The sequence below is a fragment of the Passer domesticus genome, chromosome 2, assembly GCF_036417665.1.
Source record: "Passer domesticus isolate bPasDom1 chromosome 2, bPasDom1.hap1, whole genome shotgun sequence".
NCBI classification, from domain to species: domain Eukaryota; kingdom Metazoa; phylum Chordata; class Aves; order Passeriformes; family Passeridae; genus Passer; species Passer domesticus.
Window position 1 is genome coordinate 19591088 of NC_087475.1, and position 24445 is coordinate 19615532.

General features: G+C 39.0%; 1 protein-coding gene across 3 annotated transcripts; it reads right to left on the minus strand.

The window, feature by feature from the left end:
* Nucleotides 1-315: 315 nt before the first annotated feature.
* On the minus strand, nt 316-23464 carry PRPS2 (phosphoribosyl pyrophosphate synthetase 2). Of its 3 annotated transcripts, XM_064407695.1 has the most exons (8): nt 23306-23464; nt 13569-13752; nt 10961-10981; nt 8232-8330; nt 7056-7180; nt 4401-4574; nt 1448-1607; nt 316-604 (listed from the first exon to the last, which is right to left on the minus strand). In XM_064407695.1, exons 1-8 carry the CDS (start codon nt 23425-23427, stop codon nt 512-514), a joined length of 978 nt encoding a protein of 325 aa, XP_064263765.1. In that variant the 5' UTR covers nt 23428-23464; the 3' UTR covers nt 316-511. The 3 variants fall into 3 exon arrangements, with proteins under 3 accessions (XP_064263765.1, XP_064263766.1, XP_064263768.1); XM_064407696.1 differs by lacking the exon at nt 10961-10981 and having other exon boundaries at nt 23306-23463; XM_064407698.1 differs by lacking the exons at nt 7056-7180; nt 8232-8330; nt 10961-10981; nt 13569-13752; nt 23306-23464 and adding an exon at nt 6660-6791.
* Between the last annotated feature and the right edge of the window lie 981 nt (nt 23465-24445).

Below are 24445 nucleotides of genomic sequence, written 5' to 3' on the forward strand. Positions count from 1 at the left end.
CTATGTGTATGTCAACAGCTCCTCAAAATTAACATGACCTTTACATATGCTTAGGGCTTACAAAACACTGTTCATGGTACTTAAACAAAAAACCCCAGCTGTTTGCCCAACAGACTAACAGGTACAAAAAACTCAGGTCTGTAGCATTTAGCTTAACACAGAGAATGACCTTACACTTACACATCCTGTTAACTTTTGTGAACAGTTTGTAGTTCTGTATAGAAAAATGGATCTGACACAGCAGTCAGCCAAATGTGAGAACAGGCACATAGAAAAACTTGCACAACACACAAGACTTACAGACTCTCAATAGAATTCTTAAGGTTTCTGCAAGATGGAGATTTATTGCCCATTTACAAAGAACAAATGGTAATTACAAGACAAATATGATAATTAAACATACAAGCTCTCGAATTGTACAAAGAGAATAATTTCTCCTGGCTGATGTGCACAGTTAAAAACAGTGCTAGCTTAAGAGACCTTTGCAAAGACGCAGTGTAATCCCCTGCAGTTACAAGGGGACATGACTGAACAGGTAAGACACTGATTCACCATTGTGTGTTCTTCGAATTGCCTCTGCCAGGATCATGGAAATGTCAATAAACTGAAAGAAAAATTGAGAAGAAAAATTTGATGGCATGCCAAGAGCAATAAACTATACAGTTTAGAACCATATAAACATTCCATCTACCTTTGTAGCTTTTATTTCTAGAAAGTAATAAAACACTAAAGCTTAGGCATTTAATATACACATAAGAACTGCAATAATACCAAATAAGAATTCAAAAATCGAGTAAGAAAGCATTGACTAGGATCACTGAACAGTCATATTGAGTACTTCTGACAAGGCATGTTGTCAGAAAGCCCCAGTATTCTTGCCATCAGATGGCAGTGTCTGCCTGACATAAATACAACTTAAAGGAAACACACCTTTTCGTGCTTGCACTGTTTCAATAAATATCTCATGTTAAGTTTTTAAAAAATCCAGTAATGCATTTAAAACCTCAATCTTTTATGCTTTGCTCCACTCTGTACTAAGAAAAACCTCCAAAAGTGACTTTTCAGAACAATTCCATTTGTATTTTTCAAGAAAAAATAATGTTGCCTAAGATTTCTGTGGCCTCCTCAACAAAATAACTGAGGTCCTACATGCAAATATTGTATGACTAATATTGATTTAAAAAAAAAAGAAGAAAAACCTAGTCAATTTTACATTTGTCACTCTTCCAATCAAGCATACTCAAGGTGTGGCAAATACCAAATATTTTGAAGTGCCTATTATATTACCTGAATCCCCTTAAAGCAGTTCTTCTGCATGTTTTAGCAAAATGTTTTGCAAACAATGTATTTGAGTATTAATTTTATCTCAAGGCACAAATTCTAGCAGTAGTGAGCAGTAAAATACAAATACTGAATCTAAAGAAATGACATAACAACACCACTGTACCTGTATTTTTGGGCAATGTTTCATTTTCTCCTCTTGGGGGATTGTGTTGGTTACCACAACAGCCTCAAATGATGCATTATTAATCCGAGAGAGGGCAGGACCAGAAAAGATGCCATGAGTTAGAATGGCATAAACTTTAGTAGCTCCAGCAGACATTAACCTGTAGAACACACAAAAATAGCATGCTGTGATGCATGTATACATACATCGCTATAGATGAAACTGGATACAAATCTCTAAAATACATTTTACTTACAAAGTCACATATAAAATACCTACAAAATAATTCCAACATTTGTATAACCTGAAGAAGTTTGAATTGTCTCAGAAAAATTCCCAACAAAAATCATAATTAAATGAAAAAGTTCTTATTTGCAGCAGTGATACTAATCTACAATTCTGCACTTTTGACCATACCAACAAAACATAAAAATGAACTCCAGTACAAGCTTTCTATTTTAACCAGGCAAAAAATTAAGTAGTTTGGATGGCAGTATTCACAACTCTATTGTGCCTCCATTATTGTCCACCTTTATTTTCATTTGCAATTCAAACAGTTCTGCTTGGAAGGAGTTTCTGAGGAAGAAGAAATGTTAATGATTAAAAGCCTAGCTTACTACAAGGTTGTGGGAAGACTTGCTGCTGATCCAAGCACTCAGTGAAGTGATGCATGAGGAGGAAAAAAAGTATAAATCAAAGAACTAGAACACCTTGTGAATGAGCCAAAATATCCTAATTTAGTTTCTAATGGCCTCAATGCCTCTAGATTCTCAGCTATGTCCTACCTGCTTCTCTAGCCTTAGAAACAGAGGCCCTGAGGGATGGCATTTTATCAGATCATCACAAAGGCACACGAGGAAGCATAAAAGAGGAAAAAAAAGACAAAACCACAGAAACATCATCTCATTTTGAATGATTTAATAGAATTTAAGTTTTCTGGTCATTTTCAGCACTACATTTAGTACCTGCAGCCTACAAGGTGTATCCATTACAACAGGGTGAGTGTGTACCAAGTGTGTGTACTTGAGTTTGTACTTAAGCAAACTGATTTGTTGTATCTGAAAATATGTTCCTCAGTTCATCTGCTTGATATGCATCAATGTTGCTGAGACAAAAAGAGTTCTAGGGAGTATTTTGGTGCATGAGTCTTGTTCACAAAGTACATCCCACCTGGATTTGAGATAAATGAAAAGCACAAGTTCATGCCAAGAACACGACACAAGGCAGCATCACTGAAGCAAAAGCATCTTAGTGAACACTGCAGATACATTGAAGGTGATTGACAGTTTTAAAATTTGGTCTATTTTGTCTCTAGAAATGTACTGCAGGCAAATAAAGAGTGCTTCTTTTAAAACAGGAAAAAAAATAAAGGTTTTTGACAGGAAATAGCTTCCTCTATGCACAAGAGTACTAAAAAAATTTTAGCTAGGCAATTCTGATTTTGATCTGCAAGGGGCACAGCCTCAAAGAATACTTTGAGGTGTGATGTAGATTAGAATGCAGATAGCAAACAACTACACAACATATCTGCAAAATTTCATCAAATTTCTATGAAAATTGTAAGAAACACAAGGCTATATGTCAGTTTTGACATCCTTTATGTAGGTGCAAACAGCAAGTGTGCAACTAAAGACTGTAAACTTGTGAGATTAACTTCACTTAAAACCACCAAGAACAATGTCTAACTCACTTGTTGCTTTCATACCATTTCCCACAGCAGTCCCCTGTGGAAATTTGCATCATGTAGCTTGTACAGGTATACTTTTCACTGGGCAAAAAACAGGTTGGATGGCTGGACCCAGAAAGTGGTAGTGAATGGAATTACATCCAGCTGGCAGCCAGTCACTAGTGGGGCTCCCCTAGGGCCAAACCCATTCGACATCTTCATCAGGGATCTGGACAAGCAGACTGAGGGCACCCTCAGTTAGGTTTGCAGGTAACACCAAGCTGGGTGGGAGTGTCCATCTGCCTGAGGGCAGGGAGGCTCTGCAGAGGGATCTGGACAGGCTGGATCAATGCACTGAGGCCACTTGTATGAGGTTCAATAAGGCCAAGTCCTAGGTCTGCACTTCGGTCACACAACTCCATGAAGTGCTACAGGCTCAGGGAAGAGAAGCTGAAAAGCTGTCAGGCAGAAAAGGACCTGGGGGTGCTGGTTGAGAACCAGATGAACACGAGCCAGCCTTACTACTAACCTGAACAGAACTGGCATAAAGGCACCTGGAAAGCTATAAATAATCCTTTCTATTTAGCACTGCTAGAGCCTTAGTTAGGATAGGGGGTCTACATTTGCAAGCTCCTCTTCAAGAAGGAGAACAGCTGGAAGGAATCCAGAAGGCATCACAATTGAGCAGAAGTCTACAAATCTTGTGGAAAAACTGAACAAACTCAAGTTACTCAAGTCAGGAGGGAAATGAGAACTCAAACCAGCTTTCAGACAAAGACAGGAAAACTTATGCTCACCTCCCGAGATGAAAAGGACAAGTTGTTTTATGCTCAAGATGTACAGTGAAAAGTAATATTAAATTTGCATTGGACACTATGGTGAAAATACTTTACAGTGTTAAATCCAGTAAAGCTTTGTTAAAGATTGCCTAAGGAGAGTGGGAAGGCTCCATGATGAGGTTCAAGGAGGGAATGATTTTTGATCTGTTGTTTCTGCCTTGGAACTGTAAAGTGCACTAGATGGCCCAAACGCTTTTCAAGTTATGACATTTTATTTATTCTGTGCTCTACCTAGGTACAGATAATATATTTCTGTAAATATTTTCTCAATTTCATGTTCTAAAGAAGGACACAGCTGAATCACAGAACTGTGACCTATCAATTCAAGGGTCAGAATGACTTCATACTACAGAGGTCAGGTTGGGTTATAGGCTTTGAGAACAACTGTATTCATCAGCTGTGCAGTGAGTGAGAACACTACAGTGAGACAGATCATAATAACACTTACTTGTCTGCTGCATGACATATTGTGCCACATGTGTCAGCCATATCATCGACAAGAATTGCTACTCTGTCTTTCACATCACCAACCAAGACCATTCTGTCCACTTCATTTGCCTTCTTTCTTTCCTTATGAATGAGAGCAAATTCCACATTCAGTCTGTCAGCAATTGAAGTAACCCTAAGTTACAGGAAGAAATACATCATGTTTAGAGAACCATTTTAAAAGGAAAAACAGTCATATAAACATTTTTGTCACAAAACACAGTTTTTGTCTTCTGGCTTTCAAATTACCACAGCAAAAACTTATGCAAGGAATGAGACAGGTAGAAGCAATCTTAGATCATTGCTAATTATGAACCAGAGTGTCTCAAGCTATACCCCAAAAATTGGTTTTTTAATTGAGTTGACTTTGGTTTTCTGTCTGGCTTTGAAAACATTTCAGCTATTCACAAGCTTTTATTAAGCTGCTGCAATACCAGTCACACTAGGTAATTTAAAGTAGGGGGAAGTCAATTCTAAGCCTACGGGAATGTGCACTTTAACACTCTAACTGGAAAATACTATTGCAGGGTTTGAAACCAAGCCAAAGGGAGAAAAAAACCCAAACAAGTTAACAGTGATTAATAATTCTTTTCACAGTACTTGACTAGTAATCAAGTAGCTTACTTCATTAATAATTCCCTTAGAATACATCTGCTTAACAAAGATCTTTTAAAACTCTTCAGGGTGACCTCTGGTGGCCAAACAAACTTCTAATAATAAACTTGTTACAGACTTCTGATTGCTTTTTCCCAGTTTGTTTAAAACAGTAGAGCTCTTAGGTATAAAGAGACAGGAATAAACAATTCCATGGTTTTTTTCTAAATGCTAATGCAACCTTCTAGCCTGCCTTTTTAGGCTGTGTCTAAAATGTTGTTTACAAGATTATTAACATGCATGGTTAATAGAGAATACAGTTTTGTTTCTTTACCACTTAAATATGGAAGTTTTAGCTACTGCTTTTCAACAAATGGATGATAAAAAAAATCCTAAATTTTTGGCATTTTTTTATGGATAGTGTAATTTCATAGCAAGTCTCAATACCTCAGAGGCATTAAGATATCAATAGAATTTCCATGCCTTATTTCAGTTGCAACGTCTAATAAGCTGGGGAAAAACCAAGTGAGTTGTAAGAAACAAAAGAGAATTCAAGTATTTTAAATAAGTGCAAGAAAATTGATTTATTTTAAATTAATACTTGCAGATTTAAATTTTAAGACAATTCATGTTCAATTTTCACATTCCATTAATTTTTTATTAGGTTAATTTTGAAGTTCTACACATTTTAAACGGAAAGGCCAAACAATATTCTTTACATTTTATTACTGGAGGTGAAGGAGAAGCTATGCATTTATTGAGAACAACATCTACCCCTACTTCACTAGAAACTGGTTGGTTGCATTACAACAGAAAGATACTAAAGACAGACTGTATTATCTGTATTAAATACAGTGAGAGTGACCTTTCAAAAATAAACTTGAATGATTAATTTGATAATGCATAAATATTTGGTAGGGGGAAAATTCTGTGTTCTGACTTTAATTCTAAGCAAAGATTGTATTTTGTGTTAAAAACAAAACCAACACAAAAATCGAATGCAAAAATAACAGTATCCTGATAGGAACAAAGGAAGAAATTTAACAAAGTGATTTTTTTAGAATGTGGTCTATGTTCTTCACATCCTTAACTTGATTAATTAAAAAAAAACCCCAAAAAACTAGGAGTTCCACTCAGTCTTATTTCCCTAAAAATCATTACAACATGAACACTCACAACAGACTCAAGGACTTCAATTAAAATCAAATTATGACAGTCTTTCACACTTTTCCCCCATACTACATTTCAGACATTTAAATTGCTATGGGCTTACAGGAGCCTTACTTCATTTGTCTTTGTTCCCTCTGCAGCAGCAGCATGAGCAATAAAACCTGAGAATAAGCATTTTGCCTTAATGGCATGCTTTATGACCTCACCAGTCTGCTTCTGAGCTTTGGCATTGGTTTATGCTCAATCAATACCAAATAAAACAGAGTCTGCTAAATGAGTAGCACATGCTGTGAATGAAGAAAGCCTCCAATGATCTAAGTTTTCTATTTGTGCCCTTTGCCATTCAAACTTTCATTCCCTTTTGCTAGTATTTATAGTGCAAAACTTGGGGTCAGCAGGTTTACATCTCGAACGCAATAATGTAGAGAAAAAAGAATTGAGTCCAGCAAGCTCTTACCTAAATGCCAGCAGGTACAGTGGGAATAGGCCATATGCTTTGACAGAGAAGGGAAGCTTAGGCAATTCCAGAGCGAAGCAGGAAGAGGTGCAGCAACTTGACTAAAGAAGCAAGCAGCAGGAAAAATCTCTTCCCTCTGGTGGAGGGATTCAGCTAATGAGGCCATATCCAGGGAGAGAGAAAAATATCTTCTTTAGAGTATAGAAAGCTCCTGAATGTTTTCAAGCATGAACAGCATTGGAAGAGCTAGTTGTTCTGTTTTTACAATACAGTTGGATTAATCAGTGATGCACCCTATATATTACACAATTCATAGAGGAATATAGAAGACTAGACAAATTATATCATGTACCACTAACTACATGTACATCCAATTGGTTTAGGCTTGTATAGTACCTTTTTGCACCACCTGCATCAGGTGAGACTATGATACAGTTTCTCCACTCGGGAATGTTCTCTTTAATCCACTGCAGGACTGCAGGTTCTGCATACAGGTTGTCTACTGGAATGTCAAAGAAACCCTAGTCCAAAAGAGAAAGAGTTTCATGAATATGTGTCTGTATCTTACCTGGAATGAAGACAAAGGGAAAGAATCAAGCCTTTGCCTTTCATGAATGGCAGAACTTCATTAGTATTTTACACTGGTCTAATTCTGCTTTTGATACTACTGTCAGATGTTGCTTAAGTCAAATAAACTTTAAGGTCTTGAAAAATATCACCCAAGAGTAGTGAAAAAGGAAACAGGTGTTCTCAATTGATGTAAACATCAGAAAAGATGATCACCTTCAGGCACCCAAGTAAATTCATGCTAGTGAAAAGCTCTCAAAACATCCAGGGAATAATACTCAACTTCCATAAATTTCAACTGCTTGACATTAACAGCAGTATTTCAACATGGGGAGGACTCAAACTAAAATGGAATCCTTGTACAAGTTGTAAAAACAAGAAATCTGGTTTAGACCTTTTTATTTATGTGACAGCCATCTAGCATAATAAGAAATTTTGATTAAATGGAGCTCCAGAACTGAAAGATATGGTGTTTTCTGTAAAAAATAAGTTCTCTTAAAACAAGGTACACATGAGAATGACAAATTATGTCTGCTCTGTGTCTGAGGCAAAGGGTTTGTGATTTGTTGGATTCAGCAGTAAGCCAGATAAGGGTTGCCAGGCTCCATCTCCACTTCTTTTAAGAAAATATTACACCCTTGGCTGTAACAACAAAACTCTACCTAGGGCAACACTACAATCTCTGACAAGGCTAAGATGAAGAGAACTTGCCCCAAGCCAGTATATTTTATATTCTGGAAGCTCTTACGTTAGACTTGGCAAATTCTACCAAAGACTCCAAAGCACAAATATTTGAAGTAACTGCAAAATCACCCCATAAAATCGAGACTGGTCTCTTTCTAAAATGGAGTTTCATTAGAAACAGGTAGCAAGACTTTCTCTGAACCCTGTACAGTCCTGTACATAGCCTTTCAAAATAATGACCAAAGCCACAGAGAATTACTATCAGCTTATCACATTAATTCAGTAGAGCTCCTAGGACAGCAGGTAAGAACCAACAGTTACCTGGATCTGAGAAGCATGCAAGTCCATGGTGATGATGTGGTCAGCCCCTGCAACTGACAGCATGTTGGCAACAAGTTTTGCAGAGATTGGTGCACGGCTCTGAGAAATAAAGCACAAACATTTACATTTAAAAAATATTTTGACTGGATGCAAAGAATCAGATTAGCTATTTTTCTTGGCTTTTTCCTTCACAATATTTGGAATCTAGATATAAAAATGTTCAGAATTTCAGTCAAACTCGCCTGTCAATCTTGTTACTAGGTTTTTGAAACTCAGTAAAGCATTTAGGAAGATCTAAATCAGTTTGCACAGTCTGCCTAATAATACTTTGTATTAAAGAGATAAAATTTGGGATATAGTTTTCCAATTCTTCTACTTAAAAGTTTCAGCTAACTTCACTTCTCTACTCCACAGAAACACTCAATTCTATCTTGTTCTAAGAAACATTCCAAAACCCGAAGATAGAAGGCAAAATGAACCCAACTTATGAGAACACTGCTTTAAAACAATGTTAGTATCAAGCATTTCTTCATAACACAGTAAAGCTTGCAGCACATCCTTGTTGGTAGGGGTCTTTTACCCTGACCTTTTTTATTTTTAATTTATGTTTAATTCCTGGATGCAATTAGGAGTCTAGAACTCCCAAAAGGTAGAGGGGAGGATGAAGAAATCCTAAGTAGAAAGAGTGAAAGAAGAATAAAAATCTTATTATCAAAGTTAATGCCAATGTCAAGAGGTTTTTAAAAGCATCAAGGATGCAGAACAAAAAAATCAAAAAAAGGAAAATATTACTGGAGAATACCTCACTTTTTTTTAGTTACTCCAAAATTTTTCATTTTTTTAAGCTCTGTAAAAACCTGTGTTTCCCTAGACAGCTTTCTCTAGGCAAAACCTCCTGCTTTCTTTTGCTAATCTTTAAATAAGGCTAATAGCTGGCAATAACATTAGCATGAAGGCAGAACTGCAAGTCAGAGTTTCCATCTCAAAATCAGACTGCTTTCTGCTGGCACAGTATTCTCTCCTGCTACGTCTCTTTATCAAACAGCCTCATTTCATCTCCCAGGAACTTCCTCTCCTTCCAGCCCATACACACAATTACAGAGTACCTCTGCTTTCCTTCCATTGGTGCTCAAGGGCATAAGTGACACTGAGCTGAATCACTGACAATTTAGCCTGGATGTTTTTCCATCTGTGTCCTATCAAGAAGCCAGTATTTCCATCAAAACTGTTCCTAGTCTAGGTGGACACTGGACATTTCTCTGTTTTAACCTGCAGATTGATAACACACTTCCAGAATAAAAACTGAGATACTGCAGTCTCATTTTATGGCCAGATCAAGTTTGTCACCATCATTACTGAAATTCTTCATTTTGGAAGCCATCCTTTTCAGGTGTTGTGTTTCACAGAACATCACCACCATTTTGTCTGTGTAAGACACGCAGAAAGCAGATGCAACAGCCAGCACTTCCCTAGATCTCTGCAATTCAGACTCATGTCGCTTCCAGAAGAGTTCATCATCATTACTGCTTCAGCACATTTGATTTTTCACTTACTGAGAACAACACTGCTCTTCATTTAAGTTCTGTTCTGTAAGTTGTCCAAAGCTTTCTGGATATTTCTATTATTAGTGGCAAATTTTTGTTCATGCCATTTGAATTCCTCTTCAGTTCATTTTAGCATCTGAATTTTAAGGTGGACTTCAAAATACTCTCAAATCTCTGTCAACATCTAACAAAAAAAAATTTATTATCTACTCTTTTCATTCTGTGGCAGTGTTCTCTTACCAGCTCTTTGCAAAGCTCTAGTTTAAAACTGGACTAACAGGTAAATCTGAAATAAGAGGTTTGCTCTCCTGCTTGTACTATTCTATCTTTCCAGGCTAGACACATCCCTTCATGGGAACCTCATTTAACCTGACCTCATTATTCAGAAACTTGGATTGCAAAGGTAAATGAGAACTCCTGATTTTCCTTATAATGTCGTTTGTAAGGTTCCCTTCTGAAGAGAGAGGTCAGAGTGCAGATTCACAGTATGCATTGTTCAATTCTTTGATGCCATTTTAGATTATTTTCAGAATTATTAGTGTGAAATGCAGCATTAGATTATGTACAGAAACTAAATTGTTAAAAAAAAAAATCACTTGAATTACCAGTGGCAGGGGGAATCCACAAAGATAATATAAACAACATCACAAGAGTAACTGTGCAAAGGACACATAGCTGAAAGTAAAAGATGTCCATTAAGATCAAAGCTCTGTTGCCTTAAAGCATCTTAGTACATTGTCTTGCTCAATATTCATCACATGCACACTGAACAGAAAAAAAAAATAAAAAAGAAAAAAAAGAAAGGAAATGAAAGAAAGCCCAAAGATTTATAACTGGAACTTTCACTTCCAAGAAAGCCAGTTGTGAAGTGTATGGATACCGAATGTTCACTAATGTATTACCCAAATTTATAATTTCAAAAATGCGATTTGCTTTGAAGCCTCAGAAATTGACAGCCATTATCTTGAATATCCAAATAAATTTTAAACTAGAATCTAGGGGTTTTCTTGTAGAAATTATTCCACAGAATTACTGTCATGGCCTAGGTGAAACACAACTGAAATCAAGAAGTGAAACTGAAAATGTTCCTCGTTATACATAATGTAACCCAGTAAGTTTCACCCTTTAAGGCCATATTAATGGAAATGCGTAGTGTTAGATTAAAAAAAAAAAAAAGATACCTACCCAACGCTCCACGGACCCCTTCTACAAATCAAAAAAACAAAGTTACATGAGCTGTAGAACACCAAACTCATCTGTCACTGTACTTCTAACTTATCTCAAAGGCATGTCTGCAGTATCCTACATAGATGTTTCCTGCCCACAGCTTGAAAGGTTGGCATAATTAGAGGATGCATAAGTGCTGTTAATAGTCAAAGCACAGAAACATCTGAGCTATTTTTAAGTTTAGCTAGCTTGTGCATGAGAAATATCCTAGTTTAGGGAAGCACTTGACTGAATCTAAATTAATTTACTGACTTTATCATTCGCAGTAAGGCTTTGGTTTGTTTTTTTTTTTTTAAATCTTTTTCTCATTTAAAGATAGTTTAGGTTTAGTGCTAAAATTTTCGGAGTAGATTAGGTTGTTCAGACTGAGATTTTTACTACAAGGCCCTTTCCTTACTTGACTAAATGAAGAGCACTTTCATTGTTCTCAGAAATCATAACTGCACCAGAGGTATGACAATACATGGTTATTTTAAGCAGCAGGGACTCAGTCTATTTATCTCATAATGAATTAAAGTCACTAACTTAAGTTCAAACTAGAAAACAACATCCATGTACTGAAGATTATACTGCTTCAGTTCACACTCAAGTGAACTTCAGCAACGTCTTCCACCACAGAAGAAAATCTGTGTGTGATCATGGGAAGAAAATGGCTGGCACTTTACTGACACTTCAGGCAGCACACAAAGCTTGTGCACTCATGATGGGTCAAAGACCAAGTGATCTGATGCAAGCAGGAGGGAAGATGTCTCTGTCAATAAGCTGCCCAATGTTGACAGCTGTGTTACAGCTTATTTTGCAACATGGAGGTCAACTGCCAAGGTTAATTTCCAAAGATGGCAAACATTTTCTCAATTGCAAAAGAGAGGGGGGGGGGGGGGAAACCCCACAAACAAAACCAACAAAAATATATGCCTAAAATTGTGGAACTCAGTGACACACAGAGAACAGTCTGGAAAAAAAAATCTCAAAATCTCTATTAATCAAAATCACTTTCCTAGGCTATTCATTTTCAGATGGCATTTCTGAAATACAAAATGCTTCTGCATGGCATGCACTGTGCCACCACACTGGGGGGTTAAAATGTCTCTGGAAGTCTGCCACATGAAATTTGGGTACCCTTGACAAGACAATTTAGATGTGTGGAAATGTTGGAATATACTCATCCTTTTCCCACACCATGAATTTAGAGGATGGTACAGCAGAACTTTCCAACATGAAGCAGGAAATCAAAACATAGTGAGATGCTTTCCCTTCTTATCAACAAAATGCTTATTGGTACCCTTTTTAAGGTCTTTTGATATAAAGTATGTCAGCCCTTCTGATCAAGATAAAGCAGCAAAAATGAAGTACCAAGAGACACAGGCAAAGAATAGGGCCTTACTTTTTAATTCCTGAATTCCATTTTTGGAAGTATAACAAGTAGACTTTCATTGTAATAGTATGGTATTACAAAACCTGCACTTAAAGAATGAATATACCAGAAAATAAGGGGGTTTTTTTCTTAGATATCACAGGCTGACTATTACATATTTTGTAATAACTGCTATTATTTTTAGCTTCTCCATTACTTCATTTCTGTTAGGTTTTTTACCTAAAAGAATATAAAGACCAACAGAAGGCTTGCAAAATGGTTTGCTTGACGCCCAAAGTGAAAGGGCAGTCCATTTAAAAGAAGTAAAGGAGAGAGACAATTTTCCAAAAATGCAACCATTGCAATCCAATAATTAAAACCAAATTCACATTTCTTATTACTCCTTTTCAAATGAGCTTAGGTAGAAGTACCATCCATATAACCTCTCAAAAGTTTTTTTTTTGTGTATATATAGTAAAGTCCAGTTTTCTCTTTTTTAAAATCAGTCTCACTTCCCACAGAGGGTTTGTTACTGTGTTACCAACTTGGCTGAACTGATATATTCATTAGTTATGACCGATAAAATTCAGGAAAAGAACAATATAATCAGTAGAGCATTTATGGGGTTTCCATACCATGTCTTGTCTTCATAAATCAAAAATAATTTTTGCAGATAGAATTTTTTCCAATCTGTCTGGCAGCATAAAATCATGTTTTTGTTAATTTCTGTTCTGTATTGTGGATTTTATCAGTTCCTGCCATTTTACTCTGTTTAATCATCTAGGATAAAACCTACCTACATAATTGTTACAGCATTTTGAATTTAGTATTTAATTCCATGCAACTAAAATTTTTAAAAAGGTGTTCTCTCCACATTAATAAGGATTAAAAAAACCCAAAAAACTTTGAAAAAGCAATGCAAACAATCCCATAAAATGCAGTTTGCTAGCAAAGTACTCTGCAATAGACCACACACATGGAATATACCTACTTTTGCAAAATGAAAGCATGTCAATTATCAAAACACATGCAAAAAAATTTTTTTTGTCTCACTTCATTCCTTGTGGATAAAATAATTGAACAAGAGAAAAGGATGGGGGGGAGGTAAAATCTTTTAAATTACTTAGTTGTTTATGAAAATTGTTAATCTGCAAAAATTTCAAGCAAGCAAGCTGAACAGAAGCCTTCCAAAATGACACAATTCTTACCTACCTTGTCTTTCTTATCTTGCCTGGCATATGGAAAACAGGGAATTACAGCAGTCACTCTGGAGGATGATGCAATCTTGCAAGCATTGATCATGATGAGCAGTTCCATTAAATTGTCATTTATTTCTCCACAGCCACTCTGGATAATATACACATCTTCCCCTCTCACACTTTCACCAATCTCTACACTGAAAGAGCAGGAGATGATAATTTCAACACTTAAATTACTGGAAAGGCATTACTAAATAAAGGTTTTAAAAATTCAGTTGTGTTTTAACAAACTACCACGGGTCTTCTGTAAATTTCCAATTTAGAGTAGGATTATTTTTACAGTGATTTCCCTAACAGCCTCATTGACAATTTCAATATAAGTCAGTATGGTCTTCATCAGGTCAGCACCAACCAACAGCTATAAAATCTACACCATGATGTCCAAGTAAACTGTTTTTAAAAGACAAAAATCTTGCAGAAAAGCTAAGAAGGCTGCTACTCAACAGCCCACCGTGGCCCAACTCTCATTTTGTGTCAGTTCTGTTTCCTCTGACTGTGCTTAGGTGCTTTGGTTCCTTATGTCAGTATCTAAGTTATTTTGTTCTTCCACAGATTTCACGACAAATTTTGGGATCAATCACTGCTCACATTACAGAAATCAAAAATTAAATTGAACTTAAAAAGAAACAGGAAAAATAAAACTGCTGAATGCATAGTTCTTTCTCAATTCTAGATCCAAGCTAAAGACATCTACTGCTGAACCACACTAACTTTTCACACCTGTTATTCCAAAAATTACATACAAATATAACAGAAAAACCTTAGTTTTCCCCTAAATCCATGTACAATGTACACAAAACATACAGACTTCCTAAATAATTAAGTGCTCAGACCTTGCAAATCCATGCTCTACTATGCTAGTCTCAGTTATTAAATGCTAGAATATATTGAACCCTTGTTTAAAAGGTTGTATCTTTACCCAAGACACAAATAAGCAGAAGTTTGACTGGAAACCATCCAAATGGCCCAGATGTGGGTAGAATAATTTCTCTAATTCAATGCCTTCAATGCTGAGGCTTGCTCTAGTCAAACACAGTCCTAACAAGTTTTGTTTATCAGCTCTCAGGGTGCTATGCAAGACTCATCAGCTTTCTACAGAAAGGAATTTACTGCTTTCAAACATCTTGATGATAAGCACACATTTGATTTAGCACTATCAAGATAGTTGAGTACATGCTCTCAGCTGCCCTATTTGAGTTCTCTGCAGCCCCAAACAAACTATATAAAGATCCTGTATTAATTTGTCTCCTTAACTGAATGCATTTTTTGCCTAAGTATGCTACTAGCAGGATTTCTTAAGGTCAAAAGAAAGTAAATCATCAAACATCAGATCTCTGGAAGGACAGAGGTGGTCAGGGACAGCATCATTTGCAGATATGTCAGGAAACCTTTGGGAGGCTTTCATCACTCCACAAAGACACAATTTTTTAGTCACAGAATTGTTATTTCCCTCTCCAAGTTTTTGATCAATGGAATGAGGCTATTCAAAGAATTCTGTTTTGATTGAATATTTTCTTAGTTTGTTTCCCTCTTTGAAGCTGGACAAGTTTTGGTCAACATAACACTTTTTCAGCAAGATACTAAGTGGGGTACAGGCTTAAGTAGGAGCCCTCCTGAACACAAACCCAGCTCCATGTGAAGAATCTACTCACAAGCTTACTGTGGCTGCAATCATTATTACAGCTTTGTCATTATCGTGAGGGCTTAAAAAAATTCTAATTACACCCTGACTCAGCAGTTACACAGACCTGCTTTATAATGAGTGTTGTCTCATACCACACCTTTGGAACATGCCCAAAGAAAAATGATTTTATTACTTCGGAAGAAAAAAAAAAAAAAACAACAAAAAAACCCAGCTAATTTAAACATTACATACTAGGAAAAAAATTGGCTGAGTGACAAAAGTATATGATCTTAATGTTCACTATATACTGAAAGAACACTTGGGGTTGTTTTACTTTTTTTAAAAACTCTTCTATGCACATCATTAAAATAACAGTTTTCAGAAGGTCAAGGAATATACTTTCAGATGAATAAAGGTCTGGTTAATACTGTGTACGTGAAGTGATGATTTTTCCATTGTCATTAATTATATTTTTTCTTATGATCTTGGGCAACCAATAAACATCAACTTGTAATCAACTTGGAAATCAAACATGTTACTTCTTTCTTTCTTAGTGCATTTGAAAAAGAAGCATAGCTATGTTTTTAAGGCTAGAATGACATACTTGTCACATAGAAATGTGAGTAGTCACATTTCCCAGTCAACGAGACAGAGCTGTGCAATAGATCAGTATCTCTTACTATCTACCTTCTCAAAGATTGGTGTTGAGGTATTGTATGGACTCAACCATCAACAGATACACACAGAGCTGCCTATTTCACCTTCCCCAAGCCCCAAAAGTGAAAGATAACCAGTCATTGTGTTGCAAGTGTTCCATCAGATACAGCCTGGACTAACCACACTGGTGGGGGTTTGGGTGGTGGTTGGTTGTTTGGGTTTTTTTTTTTTTTTGATTGCTTTTTGGTGTTTTGTTTGTTTTTGGGTTTTTTTGTTGTTGTTTTGTTTGTTTGATTTTTTTTTGTGGTTTTTTTTTTTTTTTAATTGAATGGGGAATGGGGAATTGGCAGTTAGGGTTTGTTTTAGTTTGTGGTTTTTTTGCCCCGTCCCTTTCTCTTTTTTTTTCATATTCAGGCAACCATTAAAAGATTATACACTGGAATCAGGTATTTGAATGTTGTATTTCAAATATCTATTAGACAACACTAAGCTAACTGCAACCACACTCTGTGACAGTTATCTTATTAACATTCCTACTAAATAACTCCCCCATCTATATCATGACCTTATTAACTGTTTATGAGGTTATTTAAACAATTTCACATAGTCAGGACACAGAGGAAGGACACAAAAACAAGCTCTTGCCTCAAGATTAAAAGCTCTGTTTGTTTTATGCAATTTAATCAAATTCAGCTATTTGGTAACAGTTTAAATAAATTTCTGTTCAAGAAGAGTCAACAGAACCTGTACATTAAAAAGCCCTGACACCACATAATTGTGTTTAAAAGGGAAATTTACAAAAATCAATACCAAACAAAAGTAATTAACTCTGAGCCAGTTGCTTGGCATCCAGAAGGACAAGGCTCTAGCTGGGAAAGATACACATAAGACAGGACATGATGAATACCAAGTTTAAGTGTTGGTATCTGCCTTCAACTTGCAAAGGCTGATTTGAGTGTTCCATTTAATAAGTAGAAACTTGGACAGACTAACAACCATGAATTAAGGATACAGCATAAAACCCACTTAGGTTACAAACATATTTCAGTGGCTGAAGCATCCATTATGAAAAAATCAGAATCAGGAGTAATAGCAGATTGAGACCCTTTTGAGCTAGATTTATGGTGCAGTCCTAGCTGAACTTAGTGATGGGAATTACAAATTTGTATGTCCTAACTAAAAACCAAGCAGCTGTGGGGAAAGGGAATTAAATATGTAGAGCCAGACTACAATGGTAAACAATGTCAATACATAACTAGGATGTTCAAATTATACACTTATAAAGGGCTTGATCTATTTTAAAAAATAATTACAGCAGTTTAAGTTTCTAGCCATGCTTATAAAAAGTAAGGTTCCTCAAGCAAATTAGATGCTAATAAAGTAGATATGTACTTCAGGCCAGTCCAACACCCAGAGAAGAGGCCAAAAATGAAGGTCTAGAGTCCTCATACAGTGTGCAAATGAATCGATAACTCAAAAGTGATCAAACAAATCCACATGCTGAGTTTGCAACTCATTGAAACCCAGCCAATGGCAAGCACTGAGCAGCAGGGTGTGTTTGACCTCTTACCTTTGGGAACACATTTCCCAGAGTAAAGTCTTTCAACCCAAGAGTTTCAACTTACTGGGCAAATATTTCATCTGATGTGATGTAACATAATAAAGTGGGTACCAGCAAAGCCCAAAGCAACAAAGAAATAATAAAAATGCCAGAGCTGGTTTTAAGGCTACAGGGATCCCTGGCACCCATGGTGTCCCCTCCTCAACTCTAGGCTTTTCCACTCTGACTAACAGTTCCAAGACAACCCCCCACTATATCTTCATTAACAATTGCCCAGCTCTAATGCTCTAATGAGCACTGGTATGGCAAACAGCAGAAGATATTTCCTATCTTGTTACCCTCCACCCTGGCACACAGCCTGCCACAGCAAGAGGAAAACACCTTTTCTTGAGCAAGTTCTGGGTTTAACAACATGTCACCCATAAAACTACCCCCCAAAATCTGGAAAAAACAAATGTCTAACAAGCCTGAACATGTGCAAAAACTCTTCAAAGGCTGAGTACCAAACTCTGCACCTCAGGACAGCTGGGACTGTCAGCCATTACCTACATGTATCACAGGTTTTGTTTGGCTTGCCTTTTTTTTTTTTCTTTGGTGGGGGGGGTGGTTGGTGGTGTTGTGGTTTTTATGGTTTTGTTTGAGTTTTTTGAGGGTGAGGGGTGTTTTTTAATTTTACATATTTAGCATCTACACAAAGATAAAAGTGCATCTTACATGGCAAGGTCAAATAAATGGAAGGCTCCAACCAAAAGCTTTAAAAGGATTTGGGTCCTTTTCCAATTCAGAGAAATGAACAGTGCAATAAATGGTCACATTTGCTGTGTCTTCAATTCCCTATACAAACAAAACACTGTTGTGGCTTTAACACATACATTATGCAGTCCAAAAAAACAATTTTTACCTTCTCCAGCCAAGCTGGTAAAATCTGTTTCCCCAGCCTCCTCTAGTTCAGGACAGTGTAAGCAAGCTGGGAGAGAGGGAAACAGCTGCCCCCACTGAGAGAGACAGATCACAACCAGCCCAGCTGGGAATCACCTGCTCAGCAGCTGGGCAGTATGAAGAAACACTTCACATCCCTGTGTGTCCCTAGTCCCTACTGTCTTCAGCTGTTCTAACACCAGTTTGTGAGCTGAGCTTGCTCATTCCATGGTTAGGGATCTGCAAACACCAAAGCATCTACTCAGTGAGGGTGATACAGCTCACGGCTCCACACCAGCTGAACCTAAAGGAGCCAGGTTACATGAGGTGCAGTGGAATTATGCCCCATCTGAGACAACTGCAGTACAAGGATGCTGATGGGGAGATAAGAGGAAATGTTAAAGCCAGGTACAAATTGTAAATCCCTAAGGACACAAATTTCCAGGTTTGCTCTTCATTTTTCCAGTTACTTTCTTCATGGAACAAACTGGTTTCATTTTGCCACTTTGCGTGAAATACAGACTGAAACCCATCCTGGATTCTCCAGGGAAACATCAGCTACTTTTTCTTAACTTCCAAGATCAAATATCAGCCAGTTTAATTTACTCAGAAAAGGAGTGGCTCTCATATCAACAGCACAGCTTTTCCCATACAGCAGACAATGTCCCTTTGTAGTCATTCCATATTTCCTTCTGCAAAATCCAAATGACATTCACTTTAATTTGATGTTTCTGAAACAGTCCAACTTCAGCAGTTGAATAAGGCTGTGGGTAGGAAGCCTTCAAATTCACATGTGCCAGGCAGGACTTCAATTCCTTTCCTCTTGGATCAAGAAAATCTACAAGGCTCACTTCAGCCAGTGAATCTTACAGCAAGAAGCCAGGAACCTCACAAGAATTCATGGCAGCACTAACCATTTTTCACCAGGAGAAATGTGTGCAAAAACTACTGAGAGTAGTTTCTCCATTTTGAGAATAACAAGTATATCAAGGGCAGAATTAAAATAGTCTTTAGAGAAGGAAGAACACCCTATGTTGTAAGAAAATAAGATTATTTACAAAGTCAAATTTTTAATTATATCTTTTCAATTGACTCACCAAAAATATCTGCACTGGGGTTTAATTGTACAGCAACTTTAAATGCCAGTGTATTTGAAGACATTTTTGCAAACAGCTTCAGTGTTTAATATCTGTATGCATCTGTTACATGTCAGTCAAACAGTTTCATGATGCTGAGGCTACAACAGCCACTCCTGTTCAAGGACTTCCATTCTTTCAGCCTCAAAACTGCTGATGACAGTTGGTTTGTGGGGTTTGAAGAAGATAAACTGACTAAGCCCCCACTGCAGTCCTTATCCTTTTGCCAGATAAATAAGGTGGTGCCACCCAAGCTCCTACCATGCCACTGAGCCTGGCACTTAACTGACACACAGAGTTATCATCCACAACCAGCGTTTGAGGAGCTCTGGTGCTACATTTGGTAGGGTTGCCTGACTTTAGTAGCCAGTTGAAGGAAAGCATTTCCATACAGTTTAAAGGGAAGGAGAAAAAAAATGGGGCAGTGGTTGAATCTCCCAGCAATTTCCCCAACTTTCTCAGCACAGACTTTACATTTACCAGCTACAGAATCTGAAAGAATATTGATTGCCTAAATCAGAAGAGGACTGTGATACTGTTGCTAGATACACCAGTCTCTATGCAGATAAAAATGAGAAACCTTTCCCATTTTAAATTTCTGGATCTGTAAACATACAGGCACTGGCTGTTTAGCCACAGTGCTTGTCAGTGGTGGTCCTATCCCTGGCTAACCTCAGCATCAGTTTCTCAAAACCACTTACAGCTGCTGAGAACTGGGACTGAAACCTAAAGCCTGTTTGACTTGAAATATAATGCAAAATATTTAATAACTCTTCCCTCCACTTTATTCTGCAGGCCAGACTAATTACAACTCCCAAGTGAAGGGCTTCCAGCTAGGACTTTTTGCAAGGATTTAAGCCTGGGGCTGCACACAGCTGTCAATGTACGCATCATTTATATTTAAGAGAATGCAGAAAATAGCAAAATGGAGTTTTGAACAAAAGGTAATTCTTCTCTGCAACTTACTAACTTAACAGATCTGACAAAACAAGAGTTTGACCCTGAGGCCCAGGCTTATCTGTTTGCATGAGGGGATTGCTGGAGTGCCACTGGAAGGTTTAAGGTTCTTTGAGCTTTTTAACTATCAGGTTTTACTATTCTGCAATACTGCAAGTGTGTTTCATAATGCCAATACACTTGCTTATAAATTTAAACATTGAAGAAAAATTTTAAAAAAGTACTGTGCTAGAGTCATTATATACAGGAAGAAGTCATTTTTTTGCTTACATACACACACAATTTAAGAGTATAGAAAGACTGAAAATCCAGATCCTCAGGAAAGATCCCCTCTGCATAAGTATCAACTTTACTGGTAGCTTAATTTCAAATACATTGTCGAGGAATTCTCTTACTATTCTTGCTGGGGATTTCTTTATTAAGAACATTAATCTAGAAAACTGGAAAGTCAACATCCTTAAGTAAGTTGCTAATAATACTGAAAAAATTAGTTGAAATATTATATAGCAGATACAACTTTACTTGCTGAAGGGGAAACAAGGAATTCAGATTAGACTCTCAAAAGAAGGAAGCTGTAAAACAAAACAAAAAAACCCAAATAAAATCCAAACACTTAAAGGTTTAAAATATAAAGCCATATTAGTTCAGGGAATAAAATAAATTAAAAAAATATAATGTCAGCCTTGCCATGTTGCAACAGAAGCAACCAGAAATAATGTTTCTAATAAATATGTTCTGCATATGTGTACATCGCTATTTGCCTAAAAAAATAAACTGGCACTACTAGATTAGCCAAACCACTGATATACTCAGTCACCACTGCCTTCTTTTTAATGGTAGAGAGAATATCCTATACCTGGAAAAATAGGTGCATCCTGAGGCCCAGAATTTAATTAACTTATCTTATAAAGCAAATATGCAAATTGTGGAGATAAATTTCTAAATTGGATGAAATCTAAATCAATTTAGTTCTGCTGTTTGCTATGTTTCAAGCACAGATTAAGATAAGTGTCTCTGGAGAAGAAACATTAAAAAAAACTAGACAAGTTAGCGAGGAAGTCATGCAACCAAATACACAAGTTAAGTTTTATCATGCAGAAAGGAGATCAAAGAGCAATAAAGTGAGTATGGGGCTGGAAAGAATTGAGAGAAGATTTAATCAGGAATGAATAGAAGAGTTAGAGTGTGCAAACATTAGATTGCATAAACACCAATGGAAGAGGGTTTATAGTAATGCCAGTGAGCATAACCAGAACAAGAGCAACTGCACTGAGAATGCAAAAATGTAGACAGAAAAGGACAAGCTTTGTGAGAGCAATTTTAGAACACATCATGTTAATCTTTCAAAGGAAGCAATGAAAACATGCTTTTTCAGGAGACTCAGAACAAGAACAGATAAAAGTAAACACACAAGAACCTCAGAGACTAGCCAGCTATTTACAGCAGGAACTTGTGTTTCAGAATCAGCTGGCAGCCTAGACTCACATACCTATACAGAGAAGGAGTTGCAGTCTTGCCAGCTCATGGGGTGAACATACCACTGTCACCTCAATTTAAAATTCTTCATTAAAACTGAGCAAATTAAACTGGTGGGTCAGAAAGCTAAGATGACACACTAGTAAAGAGAGGAAATATTGATAGAAAAAGCACTGGCAAGCACATTCCCAGAGTCCAGGTGAGCAAGCTGTCCTCATGGTTTCACACAGGATTTTTTGCACTATTACCAGTTACTTTCAGTGTTTGGCTGGCCAGGAGTCTGGTATGACTCCACTTTCTGGAGTAAGCCAAGGCCATCACAACAACCTGTATCATGCTCATGCATGACCATCAGTCTTGGACTAGGGAGTGGAGTCCTACAGTGGCTGCAACTGGTCCACCACACACACACCTGGCTGCTAATGCAAAATAAAAACCAGTTGCAACAAATTCTGCAAGTGTTCTCAAGTGTAATTTGACTTAGATGCTTTTTAAAATCTAATTCAGCATCCTGTTTTTACATCTGCCTGTACGCAGACCTACTTACAAAACTGCATGGCATACTGTAGTTTATAAGACTATCTTTTTATCTTTAGGTAGACAAAGCTGATCAGCTGTGCAGTTAGTTATCTGCGAGGATGCACCTGACGCCGCAGACGGGCTGCCTGTGCGAACACCATTCCCACCGCCCAGGAGGGAGGATGCTCTTCACCTGGCCGGGGCCGTGCCAGCCTTCCTCCGGCCAAGGAGCTCCCGAGCTGGGCGGGCACAAGCCAGCAGGGACACCTGCGGTGCGGTGCCCGTGTTCCGCAGGCGGGGGAAGGGAGGGGGCACAACCAGGAACGAGTGCGGGGCAGGACACACCGCACCCCGCCGGGCAGGACACACCGCACCACGCCCGCGGCTGCACCTGCACCGAGCCATCCCCTCACGGCTCAGCCGCCCTGGCAGGACCCGCGCCAGCCCGGGTGACAGCGGAGCGGGACCGAGTGACAGCAGGGCGGGTGACACCGGAGCGGGTCCCGCCGCCAGCCCGGGTGACAGCGGAGCGGGTCCCGTCGCCGGCCCGGGTGACAGCGGAGCGGGACCGAGTGACAGCGGGGCGGGTGACACCGGAGCGGGACCCTTCCGCCGGCCCGGGTGACACCGGAGCGGGTCCCGTCGCCGGCCCGGGTGACACCGGAGCGGGACCCTTCCGCCGGCCCGGGTGACACCGGAGCGGGTCCCGTCGCCGGCCCGGGTGACAGCGGGGCGGGTCCCGCCGCAGCCGCCGGGCCCGGGGGTGTGTCCGGGGTGCGCCCGTGACGCCAGCGGGGCGTGGGAAAGGCACCGGCGGCAGGGGCCGGGGCAGAGGCACGCACCTGGTCTCCTGGTTGCTGAACTTCTTGGTGACCACCTTGCCCAGCTCCAGCCCGAGCCGGTCCGCCACCCGCTGGGACAGGTCGTGGTGGGAGCTGCCGCTGAACAGCACGATGTTCGGCATGGCGGGGGCGAGCGCGGCGGGCGGGCGGGCGAGCTCGGGGCTGCGGCGAGAGCGGCGGAGGAGCGCGGGGAGCGCCGTGCGGGGTCAAATAGAGCGGAGCGGGCCCGCCCCGCCGCCAGGAGCGGGAGGGACCGGGGCGGGGCGAGCCGGGGGCGCCGCGGGGCACAGGTGGGGCAGGCCGCCCTTCGCGGCCGCGGGGGTGGCTGCCTCCTCCTCCTCCTCCTCCTCCTCCTCCTCCTCCTCCTGGTCCCCGTGCCCAGCCCGGTGCGGCCCGTGCCCCCCTGGAGCAGCGCTCGGGCCGCTCCCCAGGCGGGCTCTGCCCGCGCGTCGCTCCCGCACCTGGACAGAGGCACGAACGGGAGATCCCCGCGGGGTCTCGGCTGCCTGTGGGATATGTGGTTCAGGCGACACCGGCACCTAAAAACAGCCGAATACAGCTATAGCTAGGTTGATGTGGGGTTAGAGATCTTACTAGTTTTACTTAGCAAAGCTGTCCTTAAATAACCCGCGACCGATTCTGTGTAAACGCTACACATTTTCCATTAGCTTGGTTTTGTCGATTGTTGCTTAGAAATATGTTCATAAGCAAAGTGCTGTCTGAAAACTGACTAAGATAAAAGGTCTTAGCTTTCAGGTAGAGCTGTTTAAACTTGTACGTATACAAATAAATAGATTGTATTGGACAGGTGACTTCAGAACCACCTCAGTTCTCCTGTCTTAAGCATTTTCTTCAAAGAGCAGGTCTTGAACACATGGTTATTTATGTTCTGTCCATAGGATAATTCATGACTAAATAAACTCCATTGCTGATTAGTAAATTTTTCAACTGAACCTGAAGGACTGGTAAGGAACTGAAGGTAACTGAACCTGGTAAGGAACTTCCTCAACAAAACCCCAAACAAACAAACAAACCCAAACTAAATCGAATGTTTTAGTCAACATGTTGGTAATAAATGTTTTAGGTTGGAGAGTGGGGGTTAATCGATTGGGTTGCTGTCATTCCCATTATTTTGTGGTC

Bases quoted from the DNA above. Each gene is read 5' to 3' on its own strand.
- PRPS2 (XM_064407695.1), bottom strand. From the start codon at position 23,427: ATGCCGAACATCGTGCTGTTCAGCGGCAGCTCCCACCACGACCTGTCC. The intron at 7,181-8,231 runs GTAACTGTTGGT...CTTTTGGACTAG, and splicing joins TGCATGCTTCTCAGATCCAG to GGTTTCTTTGACATTCCAGT. The intron at 605-1,447 runs GTACAGTGGTGT...TTTTTCTTTCAG, and splicing joins AACATTGCCCAAAAATACAG to TTTATTGACATTTCCATGAT.